General features: G+C 44.3%; 1 protein-coding gene across 1 annotated transcript in view; it reads left to right on the top strand.

The window, feature by feature from the left end:
• MYO1G (myosin IG) overlaps positions 1-15758 on the top strand; it is a 367932-nt gene that overhangs the window by 174673 nt on the left and 177501 nt on the right. Inside the window, exon 14 of the mRNA XM_030196702.1 lies at positions 4051-4183. Within this exon, the coding sequence (XP_030052562.1) occupies positions 4051-4183 (133 nt within the window). The remainder of the gene's footprint in view (positions 1-4050; positions 4184-15758) is intronic.

Here is a 15758-nt window from a genome sequence, read left to right as displayed (position 1 = left end):
ATCACCGATCCTTATCAACCTAGTCCACTAGCCAAATCCTTATCCAACCAAGGCCTTAACCCTTTCATCTATGCAGACGATGTCACAATATAAATTCCTTACAAACGTGATCTGACAGAAATCACCAACAAAATCAAACTCAGCTTGAATATCATGGACTCATGGGCAAACGCATTTCGACTAAAACTCAACACAGAAAAAACACACTCTCATCCTCTCATCCCAATACAATACGAACAAACCCACAAACATAAATACCCCAGATTATACCCTCCCTATCTCAGACAGCCTGAAAATTCTCAGTGTTACAATCGACCGTAACTTCACACTAGAGAACCAACTGAAATCTACAAAAGAAAATGTTCCACTCAATGTGGAAACTCAAACGCGTGAAACCATTCTTCCCGAGGGAAACATTTCGCAACTTGATACGATCAATGGTACTAAGCCATGTAGACTAGTGCAACAGAATTTATGTGGGATGCAAAGAACAAATTATAAAGAAACTTCAGACCACTCAAAACACGGCAGCCAGGCTTATATTTGGAAAAATGCGATTCGAAAGCGCCAAACCTCTCCGAGAAAAACTGCACTGGCTCCCAATCAAAGAACGTATTGCTTTCAAAATCTGCACCCTGGTTCATAAAATTATCTACGGCGAAGCCCCGGGATACATGGCAAAACCTCATAGACCTACCAACCAGAAACACAACAAGATCAACACAAACATACCTAAATCTCCACTACCCAAGCTACAAAGGACTCAAATACAAATCAACCTATGCATCCAGCTTTTCCTACATAAGCACACAACTATGGAACACATTACCAACAGCCTTGAAAACAACTTATGATCACCTAAACTTCCGGAAATTATTAAAAACTAACCTGTTCAAAAAGGCATACCCTACCGACCCAACTTAAATGCCTGTACCCTGCAACACAACGAAACCAAAGCTCGTAATGGACATATAATAACTCTTCCTCTCTATGATTCCCTAATGTGTCTGTACACACGAATCTTATTCTACCACAACATTACTGTATTTGTTCATACTGGTATTGGCGAACGCCTTTACGGTACTATGTAAGCCACATTGAGCCTGCAAATAGGTGGGAAAATGTGGGATACAAATGTAACAAATAAATAGATAAACAGATAGATACCAGTATTAAGAGTTCTAGAATGTAGTTTAGTTCTTTACAGCTGATCAGTCTGTTCATCTACCTCACATAGATACTAGGATTAGTGTTCTAGACTCTGGAGGTAGATACCTGGAATGCTCTCCCGTAGGAGGTGGTAGAGATGCAAACGGTAACAGAATTCATAAATGTGTGAGACAAACACAAAGGAATCCTGTTTAGAAGGAATGGATCCAAAGAAGCTTAGCTGAGATTAGCTAAGAAAGCCAGTGCTGGGCAGACTTCTATGGTCTGTGCCCTGATCGTGGTTGTATAGATATGGATGGGTTGGAATGGAGCTTTTCTGGGACTTTGATAACAGCTTCATAAATTTTAGAACAAGGCCAGTGTTGGGCAGACTTCTATGGTCTATGCCCTAAAAATGACAAAGGTAAATCAAGATCAGGTATACATATGATGTATCACATCATACCATATGTAATGAGTTTATCTTGTTGGGCAGACTGGATGGACAGAACAGGTCTGCTGTCATCTACTATGTTACTATGGTTTAGGTCTTAGCAGCTGACTCTGGTGTAGTTTTTGCAGCTGATTAGTACGTTCTTCTGTCTCACATAGATACCAGGATAAGTGTTCTGTAGTAGTTTTTTTGCAGCTGATCTTCTTTATAGGTTCCCAAGAGTGCTAATCTTGAGTTATTAGGACATTCTTCTGTCTCACCTAAATACCAGGATTAGTATTCTACACTCTGGTTTTGTTCTTTGCAGCTGATCAGTCCATTCATTTGTCTCACATAGGTACTAGGATTAGTGTTCTGTAGTTTAGTTCTTTGCAGCTGATCCGTCCATTCTTCTACCTCACATAGATACTAGGATTAGTGTTCTAGACTCTAGTTTAGTTCTTTGCAGCTGATCTGTCCATTCTTTTGTCTCACATAGATACCAGTATTAGTGTGCTACACACTGATTGGTTTAGTTCTTTGCAGCTGATCAGTCCATTCTTCTGTCTTACATAGATACCAGGATTAGTGTTCTAGACTATAGTTTGGTTCTTTGCAGCTTATCAATCCATTCTTCTGTCTCACATAGATACCAGGATTAGTGTTCTGTAGTATACTGGTTTTTGTTGTTGTTGTTGTTTTTTCTTTTTTTTTTGTGCAGCTAATCAGTACATTCTTACCAGGATTAGTATTCTAGACTCTGGTTTAGTTCTTTGCAGCTGATCAGTCCGTTCATATCTCTAACTTAGATACTAGATTAGTGTTCTGTAGTTTGGTTCTTTGCAGCTGATCAGGCCATTCTTGTATCTCACATAAATACCAGGATTAGTGTTCTAGATTCTGGTTTAGTTCATTGCAGCTGATCAGTCCATTCTTCTGTCCCACATAGATACCAGGCTTACCAGCTTATAATCGAATGAGAAAAATGCCCAAGTTCCGACCTAAATCGGGAGATGGGCGTTTATCTCACAAAAACAAATAACGCGGTATAATCAAAAGCCGAATTTGGGACGCTTTCAACTGCACTCCGTCGCGGATGCGGACAAAGTTGACGGGGGCGTGTCGAAGGCGTGTCGAAGGCGGAACTGGGGCGTGGTTATCGGGCGAACAGAGATGGGCGCCCTTTCGCCGATAATGGAAGAAAAATATGCGATTTTAGCGAGAATTTAGGGCACTTTTCCTGGACCCTGTTTTTCCACGAATAAGGCCCCAAAAAGTGCCCTAAATGACCAGATGACCACTGGAGGGAATCGGGGATGACCTCCCCTGACTTCCCCAGTGGTCACAAACCCCCTCCCAGCACAAAATATGACGTTTCACAACTTTTTCTTTTCACCCTCAAATGTCATACCCACCTCCCTGGCAGCAGTATGCAGGTTACTGGAGCACTTATTAGGGGGTGCAGTGGACTTCAGGCAGGTGGACCCAGGCCCATCCCCCCCCTACCTGTTACAATTGTGCTGCTTAATGCGTTAGTCGTCCAACCCCCCCAAACCCACTGTACCCACATGTAGGTGCCCCCCCTTCACCCCTTAGGGCTATAGTAATGGTGTAGACTTATGGGCAGTGGGTTTTGAGGGGGATTTGGGAGGCTCAACACACAAGGGAAGGGTGCTATGCACCTGGGAGCTCTTTTACCTTTTTTTTTTGTTTTGTAAAAGTGCCCCCTAGGGTGCCCGGTTGGTGTTCTGGCATGTGAGGGGGACTAGTGCACTACGAATCATGGCCCCTCCCACGAACAAATGCCTTGGATGTATTCGTTTTTGAGCTGGGCGCTTTCATTTTCCATTATCACTGAATAACAAAAACGCCCAGCTCACAAAGTAGCGAATAACATATGGGCGTCTATTTTTTTCGAAAATACAGTTGGCTCCGCCCCTTCACGGACCCGTTCTCGGAGATAAACGCCCATGGAGATAGGCGTTATCGTTCGATTATGCCCCTCTTTGTGTTCTAGACTGTAGTTTTGTTCTTTGCAGCTGATCAGTCTATTCTTCTACTTCACATGCATGCTAGGATTAGTAGTCTAGACTGTAGTTTTTTTGTGTTGTTTTAAAAACCTTGGACTGGCCTGGGTTCAATATTCGGGGGGTTGGTTTAATTTTGAGCTGCTTAGATAAACTGTGATAGGAGTTTTACGGTCTCAATTATTTCACTTCTATAGAGATTTCAAATTATTATATATTAGATTATAAAGGGTACGCTACTATTTGTATACTGACAAATTGATTGGTATAAACTGCCTAAGGCATATACCAATTGACGCTATATCAAATAATAAATGGAATGGTGTGGTAGCCACATGGACATTAGTGAGCAGAGATGTAGTACAACTTACTTAGGAATGACTTATGATCATTTCACACAGCCCTGTTTCTTACAGCTTTTTCTCCATTTCTTTCTTGCAGTGCAGACCCAGTTCTGAGAGACATGTGGCCAGAGGGCAAGCTCAGCATCACGGAGGTAACCAGACGGCCCCTGACTGCTGCCACCCTCTTTAAGAACTCCATGGTGGCCCTTGTTGAGAACTTGGCATGCAAGGTAATGCTTCTCGTTTTGTTTTGCCAAAACCTCACCTTTCATGTTTCCCTCACTTGAGATGCTTGCTTTAGACATGTAACTGGGAGGCATTGACCATGTCCTGCCCACTTGTACTTCTGTGTTATGCCACTTACAGAATAGCATTCATGTGTGTAAGTGTTAATTTTTGTGCAGTTACGTACACAAGGGGGTGTGTACCCTTGTTCTAGACTTGCCCTACATGTGTTTCAGCAGAAGAAGCAGGATTCAGACTCTGGTTCCCACCCACTGCTCCAACCACTAAGATAGGTTCATCTTCTCTAAGAAGACCTAGAGCACATTCATCAATCTAGAGGTCTTATTTTTCAGTATTAAGGCCACTCCTTTCCGGTGGTAGTTCAAGGTGTGTTACATCAGGTACAGTAGGTATTTCTCTGTCCCAAGAGGACTTATAAGTTGGAGCCAAAGGGTTAAGTGACTTTTCCAATGCCACAAGGAGTGCCAATGGGATTTGAACCCTGGTTCTCTGGTTCACAACTTGCTGCTCAAAACACTAGGCTTCTCCCCCACTGTGTAGAATGGAGCATACATGTGGTGCTGGCATCTGCATTGGCACTTTGAGCTGCTAGCAGTCGAGCTTTAAGGGATCAGGGCCAGCTCCAGATTTGTACAGATGGCAGAGCTTGGGGATCCTCACCAATTACAGAAAGATGTGTCCAACTGCTGCGTAGCCTGAGACAAAAGTGAATGGGCCCTGGCCACCTCAAAGTCCTAACTGAAGCAGAAGGTCTGATTAGATTCACCAGGAACAACACAAGTCTAGTACTTTTCCTCGTGAACAAGGATATGCAATATCCTCCTTTTGATTGTCCTTTTCTCTTGTCATTACACTTTCAAAAATATTTCTTGGGTCCCCAAAAGTCACTGTGAAACAGCCTGTTCTTTCTCTGCAGAGTACTTGACTGATAACCTTTCAGGGGTAGATGTTAAAAGTACTCTGACAAGTATGTATCGTCCAGGACTTGCATAAATTCTGGCAGCCTGCACAAGTTCAGTCAGACACTGATATTAAATACAGGTGCCCAGACATGGCCAAACATTGAACATCAGGGCCTAATTTAGCTGGTGACAGACAGTATTTTAAAAAAACACTGACCACTGCTGGCTGAATATTGACTGGACGAGTGTTCTATAAAATAGGCATCTTATTGGATAATCTATCTAGGTGCCATGTTATAAAATTAGTCCCACAAGTGCAGGCTCTCAACTCCTAATTCTATAAAAGTCGCCACAAATTCAGGGCCAGTGCTAGGGTTTCTGGCGCCCTCCTGCAGCCTATTAGTCAGCGCCCCCTACCCATCCAGGGGCAGGGTCACTATGGCTCTGCCCCCATAGTAGCCATACCTATAGTAGCCACACCCATTTTACCGGCCATGGCGCATATAAAAATATTACACCAGTTTAGGAGAAGAAAAATAACTTGTTTTTTTTTTCATTATAAATAATTTCTGTAAGCTCCAGTATACCCAAAATAACACAAACCAAATTAGCATACAGACCAGGAATTAGGAGAACAGTCTTGCCAAACCTGAAACAATATGTTATCAAAATGTCAGAACCTAACAAACAGATTCCTATTCAGACATTTGGCCTTGCAGTCACACATGCAGAACAGAGAAAGCCCTGCTTCAAATTTTAACCTGAAATCCTAAAAAGCTAGATTCTGCATGCAGCACAATACCAGAAAAACAGAAAGAAACACATTGCTATTCATTGCAAAATAAGACAGCACATGTAAATTTTCAAATTGGATATATTCCAAACACTAAAATTAAAATAAAATGATTTTTTTCTACCTTTGTTGTCTGGTGACTTTGTTTTTCTGATCATGTTGGTCCCAGTATCTGATTCTGCTGCTCTCTATGTGTTCTCTTAACTCGTTTTCCAGGGCTTCCTTTCCATTTATTTCTTTACTTTCCTCCTTTGTTCTTCATTCCTTGTTCTACATCCATAGGTAAAAGCTGGGTCCTCCGCGGACTTAACTGGAAGAGGTATAGAGTGGATCCAGCTTTTGCCTATTTTCTCCATCCATGTGAAGCATTTTTCCTCTTTTCCCTTTCCCTCATCTCCGTTCAGTATGCATCTCCTTCCGATTTTTTCCCTCTCCTCCATCCACGTCCAGCATTTTTCAAAATGGCAGTTAGGCCCTGCCTAGTGCATCCCAGGATGCACTACACTGGGTGGTGTGCCACCATTTTCAATATGGCAGTCTTAGAAGCAGGAGCAAGTGGGCATTGCTTCTGCTTCCAACTTTAAAGGTACAGGGTATGGTGGTGGGCATGGTTTGCTACTAGACCACCAGACAGCTCTGTCAGGGGGCCGGGCTGGGCCTGGCCTAGCCCAGCTGGGGGGGGGGGGGTTTCTGGATGTGCTGAGCCTGGCCTAGCCCAACTGTGGTGGGCCTCCAGGTGGGTCAGGGCCTAGCCCACCCTAGCTGGGGGGGGGGGGAGTCCCACTGGACTACCAAGTTTTTCTTTGTTTTGTTCCAGGTTGGGGTGCTGAGGGCCATTTTTGTTTTAGTGTTGGGGGGGGGGGGTTAGGGGACCATTATAGATTTTTTTTGGCGGGGGGAGTTGGGTGCTAAGGTCCATGGCATGCTTTTTTTCCTCCAAACATCAACCTTCCTATCAGTGCTTGAGCCAATCAGCACTCAGGCACTGACAAGAAAGTTAGCACAGAGTACTGAGCAGCTAATTAATGCCAGAATTTTAACATGCTGCTGTGACTTTTCTGCATTAGATTCGCAATAGTTTCCCTCTACCTTGAATCATCTTTGAGCATTGGGCCCAATGAGAGTTATCGTGAGTTATATTAGATCTATAACTAGACCTTCAACTGCATTTTATAGATAACTAGTAAAAAAGGCCCGTTTCTGAAACAAATGAAACGGGCGCTAGCAAGGTTTTCCTTGGAGTGTGTATTTTTGAGAGAGAGAGAGAGAGAGAGAGTGAATGTGCGTGTGTGTGTGTGTGACTGAGTGAGTGTGGGTGTGAGTGTGTCTGTGAGAATGAGTGTGTTTGTGATGTGTGTGGAAGTGCGTATGTGTGACACAGTAAGTGTGAGAGAGTGTGTTTCACACAGATACAGTGATTGGGAGAGAGAGAGTGAGACTGTGTTCGAGTGTCTGTGTGAGAGAGAGAGTGAGACTGTGCGCGAGTGTCTCTGAGAGAGAGAGTGTGTGTGTGGGAATGAGAGTGTGTGTGGGAATGAGAGTGTGTGTGAGAATGAGTGTGTGCCAGGATGGTCCCCCCTCCTGCAAGGTGCCCCCTCCCTGTCTCCCTGCCATGTGTAAGTGTGTATTTGTGAGAGAGTGAGTGTGTTTGTGAGAGAGTGTGTGTGTGTGTGTGGGAATGAGAGTGAGTGTGAAAATGAGAGTGTGGCAGGATGGGCCCCCCTCCCTCAGATGTGGCCCCCTCCCTCTCCTCCTGCCAGGTGCAAGTGTATGTTTGTGAGTGTGAGAGAGTGAGACTGTGTGCGAGTGTCTCTGTGAGAGAGTGTGTGTATGGGAATGTGAGTGTGTGTAAGAATGAGAGTGTGTGCCAGGGTGGCCCCCGTCCGCCAGGGTGGCCCCCTCCCTCCCAGGTGCAAGTGTGTATTTGTGACAGAGAGAGAGAGTGTGTGTGGGGGAATGAGCGTGTGTGCCAGGGTGGGGCACATCCCTCCCCTCCCCCTCCCAGATTTAAGTGTGTGTTAGTGACAGAGAGAGAGTGAGTGTGTGTGAGTGTGTTTGTGTGAGAGAGAGAGAGAGTGTGTGTATGAAGGAGAGTGTGTGCCAGGTGAAGGTGAGTGTGTGCCAGGGTGGTCCCCCTCCCTCATTGTCTGCTTCCCTGCCAGGGGCTCCTCTCCCTCTCTCCCCACCTCCTCCTCCTCCAGCCCTCCCTGCCACTTGATCCCGTTCTTCGGTACTCCTCCCCTTGCCTGCTAGCACTGATGTTTACCTCCTCCTCTTCTGTCCCTCCCTGCCTCTTGATCGGCGTTCTTTGTGACTCCTCCCCCTGCCTGGTACACACCCACCTTCTCCTCCTCCGGGCCGCCATGCCACTTGATGTTGTATCTTTGGTACTCCTAGGGCTGGCGCTATAAAAAGAAGCGCTAACTACAAAAAATGTTTAAGAAAATGTAAAAACGCGGCACCGCAGGCAGCCTTGAGGCATTGGCTGCTGGCTGTGCAGGCTCCTCCCGTCTCTTACGTCACTGCCCCCGGAGGGACGTAGAGGCAGTGACGTAAGAGACGGGCGGAGCCTGCACAGCAGCAGCCAGTGGCTCAAGGCTGCCTGCGGTGCTGTGTTTTGTTTTGTTTTTTTTTTACATTTTTTGTTGTTTGCGCTCATGTTAGTCAGCTGATTGTTTTTTTTATTTTTGTAGCACCGGCCCTGCTGCTGAACATGAAAAGCAGCATTGGCCGGCAATAGGAGCTGGGGCTGGTGCGGTGGAGGAAAAGTGGGCTGGCAGGGCTCGTCTAGGGCCGGCCGTGGCTACGCCCCTGGCAGCAGTCTTGAGCAATTCTACTCCTCCCCTGCCTGAGTTGGTGTTTGCTGGGGTGTGGCATTCAGTGTGTTTGCGGTGTCAACCTTGGGGGGGGGGGGGGGGGGTTTGGTGACGGGCGGCGACTTTGGTGGGTGGGGGACGTGCTGGGGGGTCTTGTTCCGTGTGTTAGCGGTGGCAACCTTGGGGGGGGGGTGTTTTGGTGACGGTCGGCGACTTTGGGGGGTGGAGGAAGTTGGGAAGGGCGGATAGTGTGTTTCCAACCTTCTAATGGGACATCATTTTAGGTTGAGCGCTGTTATTTGCTGAGTGTCATTGCTCCGCCCTGACGTCATTACGTTTGACGCGTGGGCGGGGCAGACACTCATGGAGCAAAAAAGTGGTCTCAGCCGCCTCACTTTAGAGCGTTGGGAAAGTGAGGCTTCATTAGAATGTTGGAGGTGCGTTTTATATAGAGAGATACTAGTAAAAAAGGCCTGTTTCGGTATGAAATGAAACGGGTGCTAGCAAGGTTATCCCTCCCTCCCTCGCTCTCTCCTTCTGTCCCCTCCAAGTCCCAAGGCCCCCTTTCTTCCCTTCCGATTTTCAGGCCCTCCCTCTCTCTCCCTCCCTCTCTCTCTCTCCTTCCCTCTGTCCCTCCCCCGAATTCCAATCCCCCCTACTCTCTGTCTCACAGACACATCCTTGCGATGCCTCCACCTCATTTCCTGTTTCCGCAAGGGCGGGACCAGAGTCAGAGCTGAAAGCGAAGAGAAGGGAAGGCAGCAGACTCGCGAGGCTCTTCACTGCTGCCGTCGGGACCCCGGTAAGAGGGGGGGAGGGGAGGGTAGCAGAGGGGGGTTGGCAATTTTGGAGGGGGGAGCAACGTGCACGTAGGGACGTCTCTGCCCGCTCCCGCTGTTCTTCAATGCGCGCCTCTCACTGGGATCGTAACCCCCTGCTGACGTCAGTAAAGCAGGGTTCTACTGCTGGGCAGTGACGTCAGCAGGTGGTTACGATCCCAGTGAGATATTTTAGAACGTTTACTTAGCAAATTATTATGTTAGATAAAATGCAGTTGAAGGTCTAGTTATCTGTTTGCCTTTCCCATTAGCATGCATTATGATCACCCTTGTTAATGTCAGTTTATTTTCCCCACCTGCTCCTTTTTTTACCCTTAGCCTACATTAACATAAAATCCTTCCCTATGTGTTCCACATTGGCTGTTTTTTAAATTCATGCTAATACCCACATTAATAAAGTAATATGTAACAACTTTGCCAAGGTAGATTTTTATTTTAAGAATTTGGATAGCATTTAAAATATTTGACTAACATTCCTAAAAGGCTATTTGTGATGCCCCATTTCAAGCCAATAGTTGAAGCTGGCTGGTCTCTTGGCTCACTCAGTCTACCCAATGGTTTCTGCGGGCTGAGGCCCTCCTTGATCTCCAGTGAGCTTTCCCATGTCCATGCCCCATCTCTCCAGTCTCTCTTCAAAGCATGCTTGAATACTGTCACTATTTTTCTTAGCACCACCTCTCCTGGATTTCTGGAAATACCTATTTGCATGTTTCTTAGCTTTGATGCCTTCGGTTTCAGGCTTATTCATATGAGTCTCTTTTCTGTCCTAACACATTTTTGAACTCCTTTGGATCAACGGTTCTCAACCCCATCCTTGGGACATGCCTAGCCAGTCAAGTTTTCAGGATACCCACAATGAATATGCATGAGATAAATTTGCATGTGGAAATCTATCTCATGCATATTCATTGTGGGGATCCTGAAAACCTGACTAGCTAGGTGTGTCCGAAGGACTGAGTTGAGAACTCCTGCTTTGGATTGAAATCATTCATAGCAGCCTCTAGGAGGTACTGTGGTTTTTAGGCAGTGCATATGACATTTTCTGCTCCCAGGAGCAAAAAACGGAAGCCCCAGGCAGAGACTGGGCAATCCTGTGAGAGCCAGATAGCCAGCTGGACAGGAACAGGGGCGTAGCCAGACACCCAACTTTGGGTGGGCCTGGACTCAAGATGGGTGGGCAGAAGAACCCCTCCCTGTCCCACGGGTGTTTTGGTCTCTCCTTGTCTCACCTTCATGCCATCTGCTATTTACAAGGTATGCTTGAGGGACAATAGTTGGGAGTTTTCAGTTGGTGGGGCTAGGGAATCAGCATAGGTGTGCTGCTACTGGGTGGGCCTGAGCCCAAAGTGGGTGGGCCTGGCCCACCCAGGCCTACCCTTGGCTACGTCACTGGACAGGAAAAGTGAAAATGAAAGGGACCTAATTACACACAACTGAGCAGTAAATTTTCACAACCCAAAGGGGAGAATGAAACTGTGAAAATGTCTTTAAAAAAACAGTGAGTTGTCACCTTCTGCTCCAAAAGCCAGCTCTGCCATGCTCTGAATGGTTAACACCTTTCTGGCTGGTGTGGATGAGAAATCCTCAGGGCCTGCAACTTCTTTGGTAACAGTCAGCAGTGAAATATCCTGAATAATTTGTCATTTTCTCCAACGTTATGATCATTAACCTCTTCCCAGAAGCAGAGACTAAAATTAGCTCTTAGTAGAAAGAAAGGAAAGGGAAAGGGGAAATGATTTGATATACCACCTTTCAGTGGTTACAATCAAAGCGGTTCACAAATTATATACAGGCACTTTTTCTGTCCTTAGTGGGCTCGCAACCTAAATTCTGTTTTTTTGAGAGATGAATTGAGGGGGAAGGAAATGAAAAGAAAAAAAAAAACCATGAAGAAGAGTAATGTAGAAAACCATGACTGAAGGAAGCAGGTATGCCATTATATGGATAGAAATACATCGATTTGATGTCAGGTAGCTGTTACTTTGAGTGGCGTAGCAGTGCCATCCTTGTAATGAGGCAGAAGGAAAACTCCAGATAATCAGGCACAACTGGCCCAGTTTTAGGCTTGTTCTAGGCCCTATCCCAAAGGATGCTGGGGACTGTAGTTCTGCACTCCTAATACAAAAGCTAGATCTATGACTCCCAGAGGACTTGATATGAGGGATTAAATTAAACCACAAGGTGGAGCCACTTGGAGCTCATGGAGATTACAAATGAAGAGGTCCTAGACACCTATGGGGACAGTTCTAGAAGAGAAAACCACCAGCATGATTAAAAGGTGAAGTAAAAGAGGCTATTAGAGCCAAAAATGTCCTTCAAAGGATGGGAAAAAAACCCAAATGAAGAAAATAAGAAGCAACGTAAGCTTTAGCGAGCTAGATGCAAAGCACTGATGAAGAAGGCTAGAAAACAAATATGAAGAGAAACTTACCACAGAGACAAAAGCTCACAGTAACAACTTTTTCATGTACATCAGAAGCAGAAAGCCTGTGAGGGAATCCATGGAACCATTAGATTATGAAGGAGCACAAGGGGCAGTCAGCGAGGACAAGGCCATAGTGGAGTCCCTGAATGAATTCTTTGCTTCAGTTTTTACAGAAGAAGATTTAAGAGATCTATATGTACCAGAAATTGTTTTCAAGAGTGACGATGTGGAGGAACTGAAAGAAATTTCAGTGAACCTGGAAGATGTACTAAACCAAATCAACAAATTAAAGAGTAGTAAATCACCTGGACCGGATGGTATGCATCCAAGGGTACTGAAAGAACTCAAACATGAAATTGCTGATCTGCTGTTAGTAATATGTTACATGTCATTAAAATTATCTGTAGTACCTGAAAATTGGGGAGTAGCCAATGTAACGCTGATTTTTTAAATCCAGGAAATTACAGACTGGTAAGTCTGACGTCAGTACCGGGCAAAATAGTGGAATCTATTATAAAGAATAAAATTACGGAACACTTAGATAAACATGGTTTAATGTGACAGAGTCAGCATGGATTCAGCCAAGGGAAGTCTTGCCTCACCAATTTGCTTCATTTCCCTGAAGGCGTGAATAAACATGTGGATAAAGGTGAGCTGGTTGATGTAATATATCTAGATTTTCAGAAAGCTTTTGTCAAAGTTTCTCGTGAGAGACTCCTGAGAAAATTAAAGAGTCCTGGGATAGGAGGCAATGTTCTGTTGTGGATTAAGAATTGGTTATTAGACAGAAAACAGAGGGTAGAGTTAAATGGCTATTTCTCTCAATTTAGGATGGTGAATAGTTGAATGCTGCAGGGATTTGTACTGGGACCAGTAACATTTAACATATTTATAAGTGATTTGGAAATCGGATTAACAAGTGAAGTGATTAAATTTGCAGATCACACAAAACTATTCAAGTTTGTTAAAACACATATGGACTGTGAAAAATTGCAGGTAGACCTTAGAAATTTGGAAAACTGGGCATCCAAATGGCAGATGAAATTTAATGTACACAAATGCAACGTGATGCACATTGGAAAGAATATCCAAATCATAGTTAAATGATGCTAGGTTCCACCTTAGGTGTCAGCACCCAAGAAAAAGATCTAGGTGTCAAAGCAGTGGCGTAGCCAAGGGTGGGCTGGGGTGGGCCTGGGCCCACCCACTTTAGGTTCAGGCCCACCAAGTGGCAGCACACCTATAATGTGGCTGGCAGGGACCCCAAGCCTCACCAGCCAAAAATTCCCAACAACTGTTTGCTGCCGGTGAAAATCTGCTATTTAAAAGGTATACGGGGGAGAGGGGATGTTTGAAAGACCATATGGTATGCAGGCGAGAGAGGGAGAAACGAAATCACTTGTAGGACAAGGTGGAGTTCTGCCTATCCACCTTGGGTTCAGGCCCACCCAAACTTGGGTGTCTGGCTATGCCCCTGTGTCAAAGTAAACAATGTGCTGAAATCTTCTGCCCAGTGTATGGCAGTGGCCAAAAAAGCAAACAGGATGTTAGAAATTATTAGGAAAGGAATGGTAAAGAAGACCAAGAATACTATAATGCCTCTGTATCGCTCTATGGTGCGACCTCACCTTGAGTATTGCATTCAGTTCTGGTCACCGTATTTAATCAAATCAATTCTTGTATACTGCTAATATCCCCTTTCCAGGGTTCAGTGCGGTTTACATTCTAGGTGAGACAATATGGCGGAATTAAAAAAAATTAAAAGAGCGACCAAAATGATAAAGGGGAAGACTCCTCTCATATGAGCAAAGGCTAAAGAGGTTAGGGCTCTGCAGCTTGGAAAAAAAGATGGATGAGGGGGCTATGATTGAGGTCTACAAAATCCTGAGCGGTGTAGAACGAGTTGAAGTGAATCGATTTTTACTCTTTGAAAAAGTACAAAGACTAGGGGACACTCAATGAAGTTACATTTATTTATTTTTTTATTTATTAGTATTTATTAACCGCCTTTATGAAGATAATTTATTTAATGTAATGATGTCAACACTAGGCAACAGACTAGAAACAGCAAGATTCAAAACATTCATATATGCTGATGATGTTACCATATGCATAACCTTCAAAAAGAACATTAAAGACATCTTACAAAAGGCAAAACTTGACTTAAATCTGAACCATTACTTTTTAAATTATTTCATCATTGATCTCGCTATACCTAATGTTTTATTCCACTATGTTACTCATATTCTTGTGTTATTATTAGTTGTATCTCTACTCAGCCATGGCAATAGCCAGGGTGGAATATTGTAAGCCACATTGAGCCTGCAAATAGGTGGGAAAATGTGGGATACAAATGCAACAAATAAATAATGAAAACCTGGGCCTCAGAACCCAAACTAAAGCTAAATAAAGAAAAAAAAACTAAATTCATGGTCATTACCAACCTATTTGACCAAAACAACTACAACAGTTTCACAGTTGACAACACTTCATTCCCCATTGACAATAATCTGAAAATTCTAGGTGTAATTATAGACAAACATTTATCATTTGATACTCAAGTTTCCTCAGTAATCACAAAATCTTTTAGGTCTCTTTGGAAACTAAAAAAGATCAGACCCTATTCAGACTATTGGTACAATCATTAACATTATCCCAATTTGATTACTGTAATGCCATATATGCTGGCTGTAAGGAGTAACCGTTGAAAAAACTCCAAACAGCTCAAAGCACTGCAGCCACGGGTTCATATGTAAAATCTCTTGTTTTGAAAGTGCCTCCCTTTTATTAATCAAATTACACTTGCTTCCCATCAAAGCAAGAATTACCTTCAAATTATGTACCTTTATCTTTGAAATACTAAATGGCACAGCTCTAAACAATATTTATTTATTTAGATTTTTGCTCACATCTTTTTCGGTAGTAGCTCAAGGTGAGTTATACTCAGGTACTCTGGATATTTCTCTGTCCCAGGAGGGCTCACAATCTAAGTTTGTACCTGAGGCAATGGAGGGTTAAGTGACTGGCCCAAGATCACAAGGAGCAGCAGCAGGATTTGAACCGGCCACCTCTGGATTGTAAGACTGGTGCTTTAACCACTAGGCCACTCCTCCACTCCATTAATAAACCATGGTACCATTAATAAACTTACCTCAAAGAGACACTAAATATGCGGCAAGAAACTATCTCAGACTACACCTCCCAAATTGCAGAAAAGTGATCTACAAAACTGTCCACTCTGCAGACTTCACTTACCTAGGAACCACATGGTGGAACTCCTTACCACCCAAAACAGTGGCGTAGCCACAGGTGGGTCTGGGTGGGCCAGGGCCCACCCACCAGTAGCACACATTTAGTGGTAGCTGGTGGGGAGCCCAAGTTCCACCAGCTGAAGACTTCCCCCTGATGGTAATGAAAATGCTATTCTCCACGATACTGGCACCTGTGCATGCTCTGTTTTCAGCGCATCCCTGCTGCAGACTGCCAAGGCGGAAAGAAACATTTTCCTGCCATCTGAGATATTTTTTTGGTGGTGGTGGTGGTGGTGGGAGAACACTTGGTGCCCACCCACTTCTTGCCTAGGTCCACCCAAAATCTATTGTCTGGCTACGCCTCTGACCCAAAATAAGAAATAGCCAGGAATATACTAGATTCTGCAAAATCCTCAAATCGTTCCTATTCAAACAAACCCTCACAAAGAACAACCATATCTCAAACAATTCATTATACCTGAATTGGTTATTACTCTATTTACTATTAACTCATAGCAAATGCATTGCAGGTC

Source organism: Microcaecilia unicolor, chromosome 1, assembly GCF_901765095.1.
Source record: "Microcaecilia unicolor chromosome 1, aMicUni1.1, whole genome shotgun sequence".
Classification (NCBI taxonomy): Eukaryota; Metazoa; Chordata; class Amphibia; order Gymnophiona; family Siphonopidae; genus Microcaecilia; species Microcaecilia unicolor.
Note: the sequence above shows the minus strand (reverse complement) of the source record. Positions and strands in the feature narration are given on the sequence as shown.